We start from the raw sequence: 19,505 nt of genomic DNA on the forward strand, positions 1-19,505 counted from the left end.
ACGCGATTGGAGCTAACGGTGTGATGTCAGAGTGCATGAGCCCCTGATTGGCGCGAGGCAGCGGTGTCAGTGTGGAGTAAACAAAGCAGCAAGGATAGGACTGAACTTCACATCCCACTACATCACAGATAGACCGAGTCCAACCTTACGCGAAGGAGGGGCCGGCGTGACAGTCTTTGCCATCCAGCCCGAAAGTTCCTTACAGTTCGCTAACTACACTTTCAAGACCCTTGTCAAAAGACGTGGAAAGGCCAGCGTATAGATGTATCGTTGCCCGGGTAGATTTGTTATTTTCATCACAGACAGAGCTAGAGAGAGAGAGAACTCGAAATCAGTGCGCTCCACTCCTCAACTTCGCGGCGAAACCATGCTCATTTTCTAGGTTCAGCGGCATTGCTCCGTATTGCAATTTACGCAAGAGCACTATTCAGAATTAATTTACATTGGGCCGCCGTTGCAGGCTACCCACTGGGTATGTAGCCTAGACATACAATGTCAGTTTAACCCGAGCCCGCTGCAGTTGAGCCACACAGTGAGCGCGCGGGATTTGGGAAGTCACTTTTCTCTGGTGTGTGTGTGAGAGAACCTGTGGTGACCCTCTCCCGTCCAGGTGGTCCACCGGACGGAGCTGAGTCTCCCGCTCAGCCCAGCGGAGCTGTCATGCTGCCCAAAGCCGACACGGAATCTTTGGGACTCGTTCGATCGCATGGAGAACAGGGGCACATGCAAAGGAATATGCAAGGTAAGAGATTGAGATCGATGTACGCAATATTGTAGACCGCATGTGCCTTATCACAATCACGAGTCGTGTCATTTGTGCACAATACCAGGCGAAAGACCTGGCAGTGTTAGACAGAATAAGACAACAAACTCATCTTGCCTCTCGCGCTTGCCTCTCTCATAGTTCACGTATTTGCTGATCATGCATTGTGCAACGACATCAGGGTGTATGCAGGGACGGTCAAGATGTTGCACTTGCGAATTAATCAGCGTTGCTATCACCGACTTTCTCCAAATAGTGCATGCCACATGATTGCATTGTGCAATCTATGAATTCATTAAAATCCCAATATTCACTGTCAGATATCATTCGGTTTAATTCATTGTTTTTTATTCCGACATATTATGAAATTAAAGGCCACAGTTTATCTATCATATAGCCAAAGTCATCTGATGGTATTTTACTAGGCTAATGAGTAAACCACCCAGAAGCTCACCCGATATCTACAATTTGCGTAATATGCATGATCTGATTCGCCAGCAGTTATTGAATCCTGAAAAATTGGAATTCCCAAAATGTCACTAACTCTGGGCTATTATCTTTTAAACCTCGATTTCAGTACCATGCTTAATTATTAAGTCAGTGATATCAAAATAGCTGTTTTATTCTGGATAAAATATTTTAGTTAACGTCACGTTTCTGTCAAAAGTCAAAAGTTGATATAAAAAAGAGTGATACGTGTAGAATCTTTACTCCAGAATGCAAATGCGAGCATGGAAATCATATAGTCCAGTCTTTGTGTCAGAGTAGGAATAGTCCTAAAACAAAACAAAAATTCGGAAAAAAGTAGGCCTATGCAATGATTGAAAAATACCCAGTTGGCTTAGATACATTTTACTTGGATACATTTTTGTTTAGTTTACAAACTGTCACCTATAACCCGTTGTGGCAATTTAGTTTTGCTGTTCCTTCTCATAATTCTAGACTAGTGCTTGCTTGAATTTCCCAAAGTTGAATAAGCTATGGAAATAAGATAACTCAAATTCTCATCGAAAAAAAGAGTTCTCTGCAGGCCTCTCGAATTAATATCTGTAAATCCCTTTCATTTTGCCAATTGTACATTTACATTTTATTTAAAATCAAGTCTCATGTGGCATTGATTTTGTTTTTAAACACCTGATAATGGAACACAAACCTCAAGGAATAAAGGGCTAGAATTTCTATTGTGACTTTCTGTTTCATTTTGCACGGGTAGTTTCTCTGTGTGAGTGCACAAGCAAATGCCTCTCTCCAATTCATTTAAACATATGTTTTTAAAATCTACATATTAGCTGGATATAGTTTTGAGGCTGCACGTGCATAAGAGACCATAAGTAAGATTCGATAGCTTGGGTGATATCCTTAGGTTACAGAAAAGCTGTCTGAACTTGGCAAAAATCCAAACGGCTCAGAGTTCGCATACAACTTGGGCTATCCATGGGTTCTGCTCTCCTGTCATCAAAATACGAGGCCTGACACTTTCCTATCTAAGGGAGTTTTCGTACAGGCAGATATGTTTGTAATATAGTAAGTAATAGGCTACATTATCAGTTAACTCTCTATTAAAAGTTTTTGGGGGTTTAAAGTGCACTGCAGAACTTTCAAAACACAAGAGGACTTGTTGCCTTTCAACTTAATATTCAGCGCTTATAAACGCTGCGGGATCAAAGGGTCAACGGAGAAAGAAATCAGCAGGCACGGGCAGAAAGATGCAATTGCAATTGAAAGTTAGCCTACATTATTTTATATATATTCTAATGTAGGGAAATAATTTGCCCGTTTTCCAGTCTGCTCTTGAATTCATTGGGATTTTTCTGTTTGATGTTTGCCACTTTTTATAAGAACAATAAATCATTTTGTAACCATTGTAAATGTCAGTTCAGCAGTTTGCTTAGCACTGTCATATATCCGCTCATCAATGCAACTATTGCCTTCGGCATTCATGCCCGTAAAATGTAGGCTAAAGCAGTGGCTAATGGAAAGTCAATACAAATGTAGGCCTACACATACAGGCTACAGCAGATAGGAACAATAGCGATTCAATGAGAGCATTTGTAAGTTCAATTTCAGAATCAGTTTTGTATTTTTATTTCGCCTGTTAGAGCGAAAGGTTACACTGTATGTCTTCATTTGTCTGTGGGCGGTAACATTTTCTCCTCGAATCCCTTACTCTATTTTACCATTTCCCGGATGAATTCACAACTTAAAATCATGAATATTTATGAAGCTCAGTTTCATATGTTTGCCCTGTCTGCGACTGGCGAGCAAGAGTGAGTGCTGCAAAGAGGGATACAGAGGTATATTTTCTTTCAGCTCCATCAAATAACATTATCCCTTCAAAAATGATAGTTTTGTGAAATGTCCTTTTTTTGTGAAAGCTTTAAAATACAAATAAAACATATATTGAACATTTTATGGATGTCCAAAAAATATTCCATAACCTAAGGTCATTGTAAAGTTATTCAGATGTATACGTTAAAGATGACTGCATTAGGCAGAGTTGGTCTTTCAAATTAAACAGTCTTCTTTGTGTGCTCATGTGTGTATTTTATCTATTGCAGCCCCCCACTATAAAATGATGGACTACTCGTATGACGAAGACTTGGATGAGATGTGTCCGGTTTGTGGCGACAAGGTTTCTGGATACCACTATGGGCTGCTCACCTGCGAAAGCTGCAAGGTTTGGTCTTGTTTTTTTTTTTCCTACCCCTTTTCTACCCTTTCATCAGATTGTCTATCTGTGACTCTCTTGAACATAGCCTATAAGGAGCTAACTCCTACATTTGTTTGTCTAATGAAGTTTCAAGTAGCCTACTTTAGTCGTATTTTTTAAAATGTTAATCTCTAATGTCAATTTGTGTATAGCTATCCGTTCTGTGTATGCGGTACATATTTCTGCTTATGCTGGCATAATTTAAAACAGGTGTTATAGATTTAATCCGTTTTCTGACCATGAGATGTTACGTTTGCTTTGAGGATACCTTCAATAGCAACATTGCTTTAAATGAGATCTCAAATGAGTGTCTTCAGCGAAATCATCTTGTATTTGCGATAAACTGTGGCAAATGTTCTACCAGCACAGTTCTAAACAGATTTGGGGTGTCGTTTTTGTTGTACTGTGTAGTTATTTTAACGGAAGCTGTGCGTTTTGGACTGGAAAAAGATTGGGTTTGGAGCTTTTTTTAATCGTTTCTCACCAGTCTACCCACACTGCCGTGGGTCTGAGAAGGGTAGTATCAGGACTCGTGTCTAAACGCACACAAAGTAATACAGTGTTAGTCTGCTTTAAACCTGTACAGACACACATGCGCATATACACACGTACATAGGCACATGCAAGCGGACACAAGCATGCACACATACACACGCGCAGGCAAGCAGGATGCATGCACGCTCACACACACGCACACACAATTACTGACTTGAAAATGAGTGAAATACTGTACATTTTAACTGGTCTGCATTAGGCTCTTCCCATAACCGCTGTTAGACACAGAAGCTGTGGGAAAAGTGTCGATTTGGATAAAGACACAGATACAGTGTACAGACACACAAATTCATCATAGGCCGCATACTGTACACAGAACACAAACGAGAAGTTGGGACAACCTGGACGTTGAAATCTTGCGGCTTTACGCAAATTCAGTTGTTGGTGTCCACGCTCTAGTTTGGGTCTTACGTTGTTTATAGAACGCGCGGTATACTCAACGGATTTTTTTGTGTGTGTGTGTGTGGGGGGGGAAATTACGTTGACGCATGTTTGTCTGGCTCAAATCAGTAGACTGTCCACTGTGTCTAGTTTCTAGTCTAGTGCGGTTTTATTTCCATGTCACGAGCCTGCATCGCGATTGTACATTAAATCCATGTTTGGAATTTGGGGAAATATTGATCGTTTTACTTTTAAATGGGCAGGTTTAGGGGATTCTCCTGCTGGTATGGATCGGGAATACGTTAATACCTTTTCCCCATTAGATTTTTCCTGCTGCTTCTGAAAATTAATTCAATGGTGCAGGTAGAACGGTGTAATCCCGGAACTGTAAATTATGGATCTAATTTATTGGATTTTTTACTCTAACACTCATATTTTTGAATAATTAAGTTGAGAGATAGATAGAGGAGATTTTACAAGTCAATTCTGAAGTCTTCATAGGGCCGTGTAAGTGTGAATACCAAGGTATATTTGGCTGGAATTGCAACAGGTTGCTTCATGAAAATACTGAACACCTATTTGATGATGTGACTCATAATATTGTATTAACACTCTATGTTTAAACTCACAATGAGAACAGAAGTATATTCTATACTTTTCATCAAACACTAATTCAAGTATAAGTAACATAGGATTTGTATTCATGCATATGTCTCATCACTTACCCAAAGAACATATTTATGTATGAGGAAAATTATTACTTTCATGTGAGTAACAATTCATCATTAGCACTGAAAAGTAGTAGGGTGATGTTACTATGTTAATCACATAAGAATAAGAATTAGTATGTGTTATAACAAGTAGACTATATCAGATTTGGGGTTTGCTATCATTTGCTATCATTTGATATCAGCATTTTCACTATTCAGTTCAGTTTAATTCAGTACCAGACATTGAACTGTGAAGCCCAACTCTCATATCATTATCATGAACAGGAGCTGGTATCAATAAATGTTTTATTTGTGTGTGTTTGTGTGTCTGTTTGGGATCATTTATTTGTATTTATGGCTGCAATTATGTGTATAAGTAGTCCGTTTATCATGCACACACAAGTATATTTGTTTTGTGTGAATATAGTTTTGGTTGTTTGGATGTGTTTTCTGTGCTTCCATTCTGTGATTCCTTTAGTGTTCACATCACTGTGTATATGCCTGTGCCTGTGATTGCTTCCCATTGTATGCCTAAGTGTGTGTGTGCGGCACGCTCTAGTATGTGTGTGTGTGAATAGAGCAATTACAAACGTTGGGGTCATAAGTGTTGACATCTTAATTCTTGCCTTTCCACAGGGCTTCTTCAAGCGCACGGTTCAGAACAACAAGCGATACACATGTATAGAGAACCAGAGCTGCGCCATCGACAAGACACAAAGAAAACGCTGCCCTTACTGCCGCTTCCAGAAGTGCCTTACCGTCGGCATGAAGCTGGAAGGTAAGGACAGCTCTTGTTAATGAGATTATGAAGCAGTAAGACAAGGTCATAGTATAGTTAGGGTCAGGGTTTGACTTACGTCAGTGCATGACAGACTTGTGTTCAAGTAGTATTTGTTTCTCTTTCAAAAACTTTGAGGACTTTGATCGAATTGTGCAGAGTGTCAGATGTTCGGGTTTTGCACTTTTGGGACTACTCCATCGGTTCCATTGCGCCAGGCGACTTCAGTCACACCCAGCTAAAGTATTTGAAAGAAAACAAATACAATTTGAGCTCAGAGTCTGGTGCACAGACCACGCTTATTGGAGTGGGAATTTAGCATGGGCACCCAAATAATCAGTAAAGATGTGGAAATTCTCCAGTCCACTATCTTTGATATCCCTAGAGTTAATTGGAACGTTACGGCCATATTCAAACAAAACTGTTATGTGGATGTTTTGGGGCAAAGGAAAAACAAACACGTTTGAATTGGTATCACCTAAGGTTTTCAAATGTTTCTATTGTTGTTGTATAGACATAGGTTGATGTAGAAGTTTCCCTAAACCACAGATGGAGGATGAGATACTCCTACCCCAATCCTAACTTTTACCAGGTTAGGATTAGGGGAATGAACAAATATCTGACCCTGTATCAATGATGAGGGCCAAATTCAACCTACTCTGTAGAAATAATCCAAAACATGTCCTGCTGGTACACAGAGGGGCGAGAAGTGAAAAGCAGCATTGGCTTGTCTTACCCCTGACACTCATATCTACTGGGCCCTCAGTCTTTAGCCTAAACCTTTCCTTGTTGAACCACAATCTTCATAAAACCATCCCATATTCATGTGTACTTTTAAGCGTTTTTAAGATAACAGTTCTTTTTTTGGAGTCTTTTCCTCTTAGCCCGCAGGAGTGTGGTTTTAATTACTATTAATTGTGAATGGCCGCGGGGCAGAATTTCCACGCCTGTCATTTTACAGCTTACTACGACGTGATTTGTTTTCATACGCTAGCAGCTGGGCGGAGGGGCCCTGCAGCGCTCTGTCTACTTCAGCCCAGGGGCAGAGCCAGGCAGGCGGGTGGACAGGCAGGGAGGCAGTGTGGAGAGTTGCCACAACCTGTAAAGAGCACAGAGCTAGAATCCTGATCTTCCAGACACAGCTTTCCAGTAAACACATAAATATATTATAAATATATTCAGACGGACCAAAAAAGGTGTTTACAGCTAGACCCATTCAGTCCTTCATTTTGGCCTGATTTTTTAAAAGAAAAAATTGGCGAATTGCAGTTAAATCCATTTTTAAAGGTAGGATAATTTTGGGGTTTGTTTTGCTTGTCGGAAGTTGTTCCTGTCTACCGATAAGTCAATAGACCTAGTCAATATCCACTACAGTGTTGGGCTGGGGCTGTAAATAATGGTGACACAGACAGTATCCTGAGTCTGACATGTCTGCCATAGAGAGATTCAGTCCCTGTTATCTGGACTGATAAAAGCATGGTGACGCCTATCTATCCTGGAGGAAAAGGAGTCATTATGCCGCCGTGAGATATCCTTTTGTTGTGTATTTATGCGCATGACAAATAGTTTACCTTTGGCCTAATGTGTGGTCGGGGCTCATGATCTGATTTCAGATTCACTTTTCCTGTTGTTGTGTCTTTCCTGTTGAGTGTGAATGAGCAATGTACAGATTACACTCTTCTTTTCCCTTGGAAAAGGTGCATTGGCAAGGGTATTTTAACATTGACGAGTGTTAATATGAGTTAACATTTCTGAGTGTTAAAACATGTTTTAAAACATATTAGTGTTAAAATGTACCATACTTACTAATATCCGTAATTCATCTAATTTGGATAATTTACTTTGTTAAGTATGGTGGGAATAGTTTATTCCTGTTTTATTGCCCAACGCTAAATTGTCAGTAAATAGCTACTGTCATCCAAGAGCCTCGCAAGATGCCTGTCCCAGGTATCAAGAGTAGGATTCAATCACCCGCACAATGCATGCACTAATAGCACACTGCTGAAAAATCTCATGCTTCTAGGCCTAAAAAACATATATTTATTTAAGCATATACTTTATGGTAAGTACTATTCAGTCATTTAAACAAAACATATTATCCTATTTAGATTCTCACTGTAACATTCAATATCACTGTTAAGGAAAAACATAACTTCTTTTTTCCGCAGTGCAGGTTTGATTGAACCCCTGCCCGAATCCTAATATTTCCACACAGATAAACGGAATTGTCTCCTGTGTGTTTGTGTTTTCCCTCCGTCCTCCTTTTTTTTCTCCTCCCTTTCTCCCTGCCCTGTCTTGTTTCCCTTTCTACCTGCCGAAGGAACGGAAGCCAGACTCCTGTCCCATTACTTATGCATAGGTATCATAGGTATTCATGTGTGTGCGTGGGGTAGCGCGCATCCAGAGTGGGAACCGGGCAGACATGACAAACAGGGTGTCAGAACCTGGCCAGGGGAGCCATTAATATGCTGCTGCCCGACAGGGATCCTCACCTACGCTCACTTAATATTCCTGTATATTAAACACTCATAAATCAGACCATAAGCAGAGCCCTTTGTGCCGCGGCGGGCCGGGCCCGGGATGGAGTGTAGAGTGTGTGTCTGTGTGTTTGTACCTAAGCCCCAGCCTTATACTACAGTCCTATACTCTAAACTTATACCACAGCCCCTGCCCCAGCCTTATACCTCAGCTCCTGCCTTATACAGTACAGTATGCTCCCCAGTATGAAACCCCAATCCCAACCTCAGCTAGCCCTAACCCCCAATCCCCCAGCTAATGCCCCATCCTCTCCCCAACCCCATCCCAGATTAATCTGTACAACATGCATGTAAATAACCTTGTTTAATTAGACACAAGGAGGGTGGAAGAGAGAAAAAAACTGCTATCAAAAATGCTCCAGTATTCATGATGTGAGTCCCAGGTTCAGACCTAATTGTGTTTTCCCAAAAGGGCCGACTATTAATTTTCAGCTTATTAATTACCCTGTTGCTCTGAGTCATTAATAGTTAAAGTCGCTACAATAATGTATAATGGATCCACGGGATCCACGTTCCAAATGTTTTCCTTTATAGTGCACTACTTTTGACCAGGGCCCATACGGCTCAGGTCATAAGTAGTGCACTATATACAGTATATCTTTTTTTTGGTGTGTGTCACTTAGCCAGTGAAGGGCTCTTCTTCTAGATGCCAGTGTCTGCGGACCCTATGTGCTTGACCTTACCTCGACTCTTACCTCTATCTCTTATCAGTGCTGCATCAGTGTGTGATACCCTCTGTACTGTGTGTCTGCGGCCCCTGTGCTCTCCCCTCTAAGCCCCTCTTGGCCCCTTTCTCAGATCACCGCCACTGTGACAGACACTGCTGTGACAGAGACCATTAATACTACTCCCAAGGCAGCTGTTGGTCCAGCCCCCTTCTAATCACTTTATGTATTTCAATACCTACTCCCTACTAGAGATATTAGATATTAGTGGCCTGAGTGCCCGACGGTGTGTCCGCCCTGACCCAGTATTGTAGGGATGGAACGGGGGTGGGCGGATGGGGGGTGAGTGGTGGGGTCCCGCCCGGTTCACTCTCCCACCGAGCCCAGTGTAGCCAGTCTGCTGCCTGCTCCACTCCACCACAGCTTGGGCATAAGAGATAAATAATTAAGCATAGATAATTAACAGGGGGGCACCCGAGAGAGAGAGGCAGAGAGACAGTCTCCCCCCTTGGCATGCATGGTGCAGATCATACATGGTCCGCCGTGCACCATGGAGACAGTCTCATTCATTAGCCCGAATGAAGCTGTGATTCTTGGGATCATTCGGGATTCTGCTGGGGTTTTCATATGATGTTTTGGGATCATTAGGAAATGTACAATTTTTGTCATGTTTGTACTCTGGTTTGATTTTCAGTGTTAACACTTTTCAGTGTTTTGAATTAGGGTAGTTCTTAGTGTTAACACTTTTCAGTGTTTTGAATTAGGGTAGTTCTTAGTGTTAGCACTTTTCAGTGTTTTGAATTAGGGTAGTTCTTAGTGTTAACACTTTTCAGTGTTTTGAATGAGTGTCATTTTCAGTGCTAACACTTTCCAGTGTTTTCAATGAGGGTAAATCATTTTCAGTGCAAACACTTTTCAGTGTTTTGAATGAGGTTAAATAATTTTCAATGTTAACACTTTTCAGTGTTTTGAATGAGTGTAGGCATAAATAATGTTAATTTTGACCTCACTCTTCTCATTTGGACTGATGATATATGGTTGGAGAAATTACTAATAACCTTGTTGTCTGGTATGTATCAGGATTACATAGGTTCATAAAAGTTACTGTTTCGGTAACTAGCGTTTACAACCTGTGTGAGTGACAAAACGTGCCATGCATGTGAAAGGTAACACGTTATGACAAGGCTGTATTTCCCCGCTCTGAGACATCCGAGTTCTCCAGTGCAAAGGTCAACACAAAGTTTAGTAGTCATTGATCGTTTTTTTTCCTTTTATGCATGAACTATAAGATGAAATGGGAGCTCTGTGTTAAATGGCCATTGTAGATATCTCTATGATTCATCAATGCCAATAGTTTGGTGTGGGTTCTTGTTATGAACACATGGGGGTCATGAATGACATTTGCTCAGAGGTCTTAAACTCCTGGCTCATGAGCTGCCTATTTGTGGGCCGCGGATTGGAAGTTTCAGAACACTGGCTTAAATAGACTCCAATGACTTTTTATTTGATCAGTTTATCAATATTGCTAATATCTTTTTCTCTCCTTCCTCCTTCAACACCCGCCAGGAGAATGTGTTCCTAGTCACCTTACCTGCCAAAATGAATGGAAACACATGTAGATGTTATCATGACACTAACGTCCTCTTCTCCTGTCCTTCCTCTCCTGTCTGTCTGTCTCCGTCAGCTGTCAGGGCGGACCGCATGCGTGGCGGCCGCAACAAATTTGGCCCCATGTACAAGCGCGACCGGGCGCTCAAGCAGCAGAAAAAGGCACTGATCCGCGCCAACGGCCTGAAGATCGAGGCCATGACCCAGGTGATGCAGGCGGTGCCCACCGACCTCACCATCTCCTCTGCTATCCAGAACATCCACCAGGCAGCTTCCAAGGGCCTGCCGCTCAGCCACCACGGTCACCCGCACCACGCCGCCCTGCCCCACACAGACTACGACCGCAGCCCCTTCGTCACGTCGCCCATCAGCATGGCCATGCCCCCGCATGCCGGCTCCCTCCAGGGCTACCAGGCAGCCTACGGCCACTTCCAGAGCACCCGCACCATCAAGTCCGAGTACCCGGACCCGTACACCAGCTCGCCCGAATCCATCATGGGCTACAACCCGTATATGGACGCGTACCAGACGGGCTCGCCGCCCAGCTTCCCGCACCTCATCGTGGAGCTGCTGAAGTGCGAGCCTGACGAGCCCCAGGTGCAGACCAAGATCCTGACCTATCTGCAGCAGGAGCAGGCCAGCCGGGGGAAGCACGAGAAACTCAACACATTCGGCCTAATGTGCAAGATGGCCGACCAGACGCTGTTCTCCATCGTGGAGTGGGCCCGGAGCAGCATCTTCTTCCGCGAGCTCAAGGTACGTGGGGACACTACATACAGACACCATGTTGAATTTTACACACATACTGTATGTCTGTTTTAATTGTTCATGTGCATCATTCAGAAGGTTTAACGTGCATATAGACAAACACTAGTCAAACACATATACAGTACATCTGTATTGTATATACAGTACATTGGTTTTCTATATTTTCACAATGTTTCACATACATACTTTTTTGTGGTTGCTAAACTACTGATGATGTGAATTAAATTAGATATGTTGGTTAGCTAACTACAATATACAACAAGTCATGCATATTACACATATCAAACTCGATCATATACATGTATTATATCTTGATATATTTTCTGATCAATAGACAATAGGATCGTTATACCTACCCTATTTGTGTGGCCTTGCATAATGCATCCTGCATTTTGTCCAAACGTTCAATGTTTCAACCCAATGTTGTTATCCAAAATGGACAGTTTACCACACACACACACACCCCTGTGATCTCGCTCCTCGTCAAACCCACCCTAATATTTTATCTTCACCCGCCTTTAATCTTTCCCTTTTATGTGTCCGCTCGACACTAATGCAATGTGTACGAAGCTGAGAGGGAAGGCTGTGGTGTAGCTTTAACCGTCTATCTCTCATCCTGATCAAAATTCAGTAGCCAGCCCTATTTACACACTGTGACACATTTCGGGTATGGGTTAGGAAAACTTTGACTGGTCGTCTTCAGGCTCTTTTCATTCAAAGCAGCGGGATCCCCTGCTCTTGGTTTTGATTAGAATTTTTGGATTTGATGTGCCCTTTTTTCCCTGTATCATTTTTGAGATCCGAGTAGGCAGGGACTGTGTGAAAATATTGAAATACAAATCAAATATTATCACAGGCCCACAATGCATGCATCACAGCGGGCAGAGGTAAATGGAAAATACTTGAAAAGTATAGTCAGACCCTATTACTATTAATGATAATGCATTTCATTAATTCATGAATTATGATATTGATATTCTCACCCGATCAACCCATTTAGTAGTAATGCATGCCTAATTGAAGTATTTAAATTTCATTGATGTGTTATCGAACTCTGTTTCCGAAAGCTCTGCTTTCAGTGAGGATACTGCAGCAGACAGTTTTCCTGGCCAGTTTGGAGCCAAAGTAAAGTTTGGTTGACATACTTTGTAGTGTTTTGTCAACCAATCACTAACAGCTGCTTACCAAAACAACCCTAGATGGCCAGCGATGAGTCTTCCTGTAAAAACCTGATTATTCCAAACATTTTTAGTCCCTGAGAGGAATGGGAAATGTTTCCAGTGTGGTTTTCGTTTGCTCCGAGGTTTATTTGTTCAGTAGAGAAGGTTAATATGCGGAGAGCAACATGAAAAGGCTCTGATGATTCTGTGTGGATCACCTGTTTTTCTTTCATTCTCTTTCTCTGCCCCCTCTCTTATCTCACTCTTTTGTCTGTTTACTCCGTAGCCAAAGGCACGACTGCATATTCATGTACTAGGGCCCCCATTACAGTCCTCTGAATTTTTAGGGGAGGGAAATAGAAATGTAATATTCAACACAATCCAGTTCTGTATTAGGGGCAAGAGCTCTCGAAAACACATGTTGACATTTATCACGCGGCCAATCCCTATTGACATTTTCTATATCTGAATTAGCATCAAATAAAAATGTTTTATTGTACAGTACTTCACTGAGTATATGGACTGGAGAGTTGGGTGTGGTTGTACATGTTTTCTTTAACCCATTTAAGCCACTGAATGATCATTGTGCAGTGTGTGGAGCAGCATACCTCTCCAAACTCTCCATTCGAATTCAATTACCTATATCCACTTGTAGATGTCGCCCCTCGTTCACTTCAGAATGAAATATCATTATGTCCAAGCTAATGACTGTCCATATTACTCATGGACTTAATTGGAACAGAGCCTCAGGTGTTTTAAAATGGTGGAGAACGACCCGCGGTAAATTTGGGGGCCAATTCCTGTACCAATATTCCTGTATCCGCCGCCCCTTCTGTAGTGGTGTGGTAACAGGCGGGGTCACGGACGGACGGACGGGGGGGGGGTTAATTCACTGATTCGCTGAAGTGACTGAATAATTAGGGGGTGCGGTTTTTTACGCTACCTCATCTAGCTACTCGAGTTTAGACTAAAGGCGCTTGCCTAGCAGGGCTGAAAAATGGTGTGCTAGCAGGCAGGCACTAACAGCTTTCCCTGTACACTAGAACCCACCCCCTCTTGTTTCTAATTAGTAGATAGTTGTACAGCTATTGTTGAGCAGAAAACTTAGTGTTGGTGATGAGAGAAAAGCCCTGTGTAAGCCCTGCACTGTTTCCACAAGTGCTGGCAAATTGGAGCTCTGCTAAGCTAAGACAGCTACTGATACAGTAGACAGAGAGGCTTTGTGGGATGTTGCCCCCCTGCATTTTGGCCTTTTCAACACTCTGAACCACACATGCTACTGTAGGAAGATAAATGTCTAAATTTACTTGTACTGTATGTACTGTGTTTTCATACTAATTCAATGATTTAAAATTGTGTTTTCAGACAGATTTTCAGGTGATTTGACTCAATCTGTGATCATCATTGTCAGAATCATAAAATGTGTGTATGCGTGTGCATTTCTGCACTTCACCATATTTTTTATTTTATTTAACTAGGCAAGTCAGTTAAGAACAAATTCTTATTTTCAATGACGGGGCAGAACGACAGATTTGTACCTTGTCAGCTCAGGGATTTGAATTTGCAACCTTTCGGTTACTAGTCCAACGCTCTAACCACTAGGCTACCCTGCCGCCCCGGAATATCTCAGTGAGATATTCAAATACTACTTACTGCTGGTGACCTCTGTAGACCGCTACATCTAATATATAAATAATTTCAAAATGAGGACAGAGAGCGGGCGATAAACACAGGAAATACTCATGGAATAAAAGCTGGTCTGAGACCCCGGCTCCGAGGGCACTATAAATACCCCTCCATCTACAGGCCCCTATTATTAGCTTGGTAAGAACAAAATAATTTATATGGTAATGGAGCCGAATGGTGAGAAGCTTCTGCCAAAAGTGTTTAAAGATTTAGTTTCCATAAGTTGGACCTGGTTACAGGAGTCATAAATATTTAGCCATTAGATATCACTGAAGAGAGGAGCCCCATTGTGTTGCTCTGCAGCTGAGCAGCCGGAGAAGAAAGACACTTGGCCAAGAATCGTTTCACAATTCTCACACCTTTGGATTAGATCTTTAACTGTACTTTTATGTATCTTTTTTGGTTCCAGCCCTACCTACCTCAGTCTTAACTCGTTTCACATTTGGACTTTTTTTAAGCCAGGTGTCCTGGTTTGGTTATTACTGTAATAAATGGTAATATGAGGGGGAATAGTATGGAGTTTTGGAAGGGTGGCTTTTTGCATGTGAATGTCATTTTGATAGCAAGTGTGTGTGTGTGCTTGTGAGTGTGTGTGTGTGATTTAGGAGTAGCGTCCCTCCCCATTATTGCTGGGCTCGCTCTGGGCACTGAGGGAAACAGATGTGTGGCTCAGTGTGGCTAGATGTCACTGAGGGGGTGGCACAGCAGGGTTGGCATGTGTCTGTGGCACTTCTCCCATAGCATGGCAAGCCTTTATGCCAGGCACCATTTAATAAACACCCAATCACACCAACCTGTGGAATGTAATGGTAATAAATTACTAATTGACATGTTTACATTTCATCAACGTTTTATCAACCTCTTTCTCTGAGGGCATAATTTCTAGTGGGGTTGTTATTGGGATTGTTATTGATGCCCCTTCTAGACCAGATCTGAGCCAAGGTTAAGTTTGGTTGACATACACACACACACACACACACACACACACACACACACACAGACGAACGCAGTCCCTCCACCTTAAGAGCTTTTTCCAACCAATCATTACCCAGACTATTAGTGTGTCTCTTCTCAGGGCCAGGCTGCCATTGGGTTCACAGGAACAATCAGACTTACTCATGCTGCGTGTGTGTGCGCGTGCATGTGTGGTGCATGTGTGCATGCATGCGTATGTCTGTGTGTGTGTGTGTGTGTTTACTCTATGTGTGGCTTTGTAAATGCGTTTCTGTATGTATGTCAGTTTGTCTGTGTCTGTATGTGCATGCATGTGTGTGTGTCAGGTTGTCTGTATGTGCATGAGTGTGTGTGTGTGTGTCATTAGCCGCTCTGCCCATGAGCTGAGGAATGATTCATACCGGGGTCCATGGAGAAAACCACCTCGGCTTCTGGGCCTCTCCTCCATTGTTCCAGGGATAGGATGCGTGAGCCGCGCTTTTCCTCTAGCTTCCACCAACACAATGGGACCAAATTAAGTCTCCAATTGTGGTTATTGATTCATATGTTTCTATTATGTTTCTATTATTCCTCCCAGCTTCTAGTTTTGTTTTTATCCTCTGATACTTATAACCCCACTATTATTACGCTATTATTCCACCACAGAATAATTGTGTTGTGACAAGACAACTTACTTGTTTATACTGCAGTTAAAATGGACCCGACACACGCACATGCACGCACACACAAACACACACACGCACTATAACATAACAAGTCGATTTAGTCCGTCAACCTGATAAAACTCAACCGGGCAAAGCCCATGACGCTTTGACATGTGGCGCCAATATTTATTTTAGTCCTTTCACGGTTGTTCTGGGACAGCTTGGGCTTCGGGGTTCCTCTCCTCCGAGGTAATGACGATGACAATACCAGACCTGCCATTAAGTGAGGGGGGACTGTATTAGGGCCTTGTTTCTGGGCCCATACCCAGCTGTGCTGCCCTGGTCCTTATTGGATTAGCAGCTGGAGATGACAGGAGAGGACAGGACAGGAGAGGAGAGGTGGGGGGGGGGGAGAGCGAAGGAGAGGAGAGCGGAGGAGAGGAGAGGGGTGGAGTGGAGAGGAAAGGATAGGATAGGATAGGAGAGCAGAGCAGAGAAGCCTCAGTCTGCCTCTTGACTTCACTGCTTGTCTTTGACTTAAATGCTTTATTCAGTCAAACACGTATTGCAGTTTTAACACAGTATTATGTAGACATTATTTTATGTGGTTGAATTAAATTGTTAAATGATCTCTCCAATTAATTTAGTCAAAAGGGCACAGATGTCATTTCAACATCTAGTTTTGATTTACATTGGGTTGATTTGTTAACTAACGTAAATTCAACATGAAATCAACAAAACATGTCACCATGTCATTAGATTTAGATTAAAAGTTGAGTGAAACAAAGACAAAATTCCCTTACGTTGATTACTTTTTTCAAATCCAATCAGTTTTCCACGTTGATTCAATGTTATCGCATAGATTTGAATCGTTTATAACTTGGAAACAACATTGATTCAGTCAACCAGTGGGTAAAGATGTATTCACAAAAAAATGTAAGGAACAGCAACATTGACTCTAAGCTATGTAAGGCCTATGAAAGAAGAAAGATAGAATCGCAAAGAAAAACATTTCTCCAATTGAAAAATATAGATCAGCAATGGAATTATTTACAGTGCTTACTCCGTGTACTGCCGTTCATACGTCCCTCTATAGTCTACAGGGCATAGGTGATGTGTGTGTGTGTGTAGTGTGTTTGTGTACATACATTTTTTATAGCGTGTACGTCAGTCAATCTCTCAGGACGACAGTCAGAATCCCAGGGGTTTTATAACGTACCTGAATATTCTCAATTTATAGATTTATCTGAGTGTATAATGTACTGACCTGATGCTTTCCCACACAGCCGCATAATTTCACCGGCCATACATATTGCATGAATTTACTTTTGTGAAATTGCAGCCTTTTTTCTACAACCTCTCCGCATTCGACCCCTCCTCTCTCCCCTCCCACTGCAACCTCTCTCAGAGCGATCCAATTTTAAGGTGCTGGCGGGACACACACACCCTGATTGTGTTTTTTTACGCCCCATAACCGGGGGAAATTAATAAGGCGTTTTAGGCGTGATCTGTGAACTCGAGGGGTGAAAGGCGGGATGGAGGTGAAGGGGGGTCGGATTTATATCTACACCCCCTCACCCACACCCCCGCCACCCCACTGCCATCCCCAAGCCATACTTCCCACCCCCCACTCTCCCTCTCGTCGCGCTCTTGTCACTGAGGTCAGCTCTGACAAACTGCGCGCGCGCCGCTGGCGTCCCAGCTGGCAGAGATTTGTAACTGTGTCCCTGGTCCATTGCATTTGAATTATTCCACAGGCTAGCCCCCCGTTTCTCTTTCTCTTTCTCTCTCTCTCTCTCTCCCCCCCTCTCTCTCACTTTACATTAGTGCCCCAGTGAGAGAGAAAGATAGAAAGAGTCAAAAAGAGGGAGAGAGAGAGAGAGTGATGGAGAAGAAAGAAGGAGGGAGGAGGGGGAAGATGAACAAGGGCCGGGGAGAGGCACACCAAGGGCAAGGGTGCATGGTGAAGGACAGGGGGGGAAACAGGTGGAAGGTTAATGGGCCTGGACCGGATCCACCAGACGCTCAGGCTTGATATATGGGCCCTGGGCCTGGTGCAGGCATAGGTTTTCAAAGATATATTATTTCATTTGAGGAGCAGCATTCTCAGTCCCTGCATTTGTCCACTGATAGATGATATCCCCCCGCCGTGCCCCGCCAGGCAGCCACAATTGGAGATGGCGTGTGAGTTTTTGTAAGGGCCTGCTCCTGTACATATTTTTTTTACTCACTCTCTCATGCTCCCACTCTCTCTCTCTCTCTCTCTCTCTCTATTGCTTCCCACTCTCTCTCTCACTAAACTTCACTCTTGCTCACTCACTCTGCCCCCCTCTCTCTCCCTCTCTCTCTGTCCACCCTCCCCTCTCTCTTGTCTCTGTCCCACCCTCCCCACCCCCTCTCTCTCTTGTCTCTGTCCCAGGCTGAAGTCTGCTGGCAGCCTGTTTTTTTAAGCTGCTATTTTAGTGGTAACAAAATCTTGTTGATCAGGGCAGGATGGAGCGCGAGGGAGGTCATAAAAGCCTCTTTTCATTCATAAATGACTGAACAACGGGCAAAAAAATACTCTCGCTTCCATAAATACTGAAAAAGCTCCGTATTTTAGCTTTCCGATAATTCCGATATATGCCGAAATGTTCCTTTTTTTATATAGTGTCAGATAATATGATGGATTTTAGACGGAGAGCATATAGACATCTGGCAAACAAGGTTCTCAAAATGGAACCATTTTAAGTCTTGAGCTACTACAAGAATCCAGGATATACACAAAATTACATCGACATTTGACAGATCACTCACTCCGTTTATTTACTGCTGAACCATGTCTCTGTTTTTTCATGCCTAGTCGCTTTAGAGTCGCTTCAGCCCCATTTGACCATTGACAACCACTCTGGACCGTTCTTTCCCCCTGTCTGTCCTGTTCGACCATTACTTCCCATTGTCGGTCCTCCCTCGGTCCCTGGACAGCAATAGCCCCGGCCTAGAAGACAAGTCTGGACAAGTCCAGAACGTTGCATCCTAGAGCCCCGGTAGTCCCCTGAGACTCTCCCCGGGACCGGAAGGAAGCGGAGGCACTTGTTAAAAGGAAAGATTTAGGGCTGGATTTCCCCACAGACGGGCGGAGAACGAGACATCGGGGAGAGCTTCGAGGATTCGTTGAGTCTGCTCATCCACTTGTTGCTTTGATGGTGGATAAAAGGCTGGCATGAACTACAAGTTCCTGGAGAAGAAACTGATAGACTCATCCGCCTCAGACTCTTCTCTTCCGCGCTTACCGTTTTCCCCCCTCCTCTGTCCTTTCGTTCTCTTCCTCTTCGACTGGCAAAGGAATATGCAATGGAAGAATGGGAAAAAATAATCACACCCCCACACACAATTTCAGAAGTGAAACATTGCAGAATTCGCTGATACTCATCCGCAACAAATCTTCTGATGTCTCGCCGTTCCCCTTTTCCTCCTCCCCTTCTTCCTCGTACTCTTTAACTGATTCTGTTATGATGGCAAAGGAAACAAAATAGAATGTTCCCCCCCACTCGCAATTTTTCCGAAGTTGAACATTGTTTATCATTGGAATTCGCATTTGTGAGCA

The 19,505-nt window shown here is 43.0% G+C and overlaps 1 protein-coding gene across 4 annotated transcripts in view; it reads left to right on the top strand.

Annotated features, from left to right (window-relative positions):
- The window catches only part of LOC106613481 (nuclear receptor subfamily 5 group A member 2), a 101,324-nt gene that overhangs the window by 11,692 nt on the left and 70,127 nt on the right, over positions 1-19,505 (top strand). The window contains exons 2-5 of one of the 4 annotated variants that reach the window (XM_014215753.2): positions 611-742; positions 3,322-3,440; positions 5,756-5,897; positions 10,784-11,463. In XM_014215753.2, coding sequence (XP_014071228.1) covers positions 611-742; positions 3,322-3,440; positions 5,756-5,897; positions 10,784-11,463 — 1,073 coding nt within the window. Of the gene's footprint in view, positions 1-581; positions 743-2,957; positions 3,058-3,321; positions 3,441-5,755; positions 5,898-10,783; positions 11,464-19,505 lie in introns of those variants that run through there. The other 3 variants (XM_045687281.1, XM_014215754.2, XM_014215755.2) reach the window with 3 other exon arrangements.

Source organism: Salmo salar, chromosome ssa10, assembly GCF_905237065.1.
Source record: "Salmo salar chromosome ssa10, Ssal_v3.1, whole genome shotgun sequence".
Taxonomy (NCBI): domain Eukaryota; kingdom Metazoa; phylum Chordata; class Actinopteri; order Salmoniformes; family Salmonidae; genus Salmo; species Salmo salar.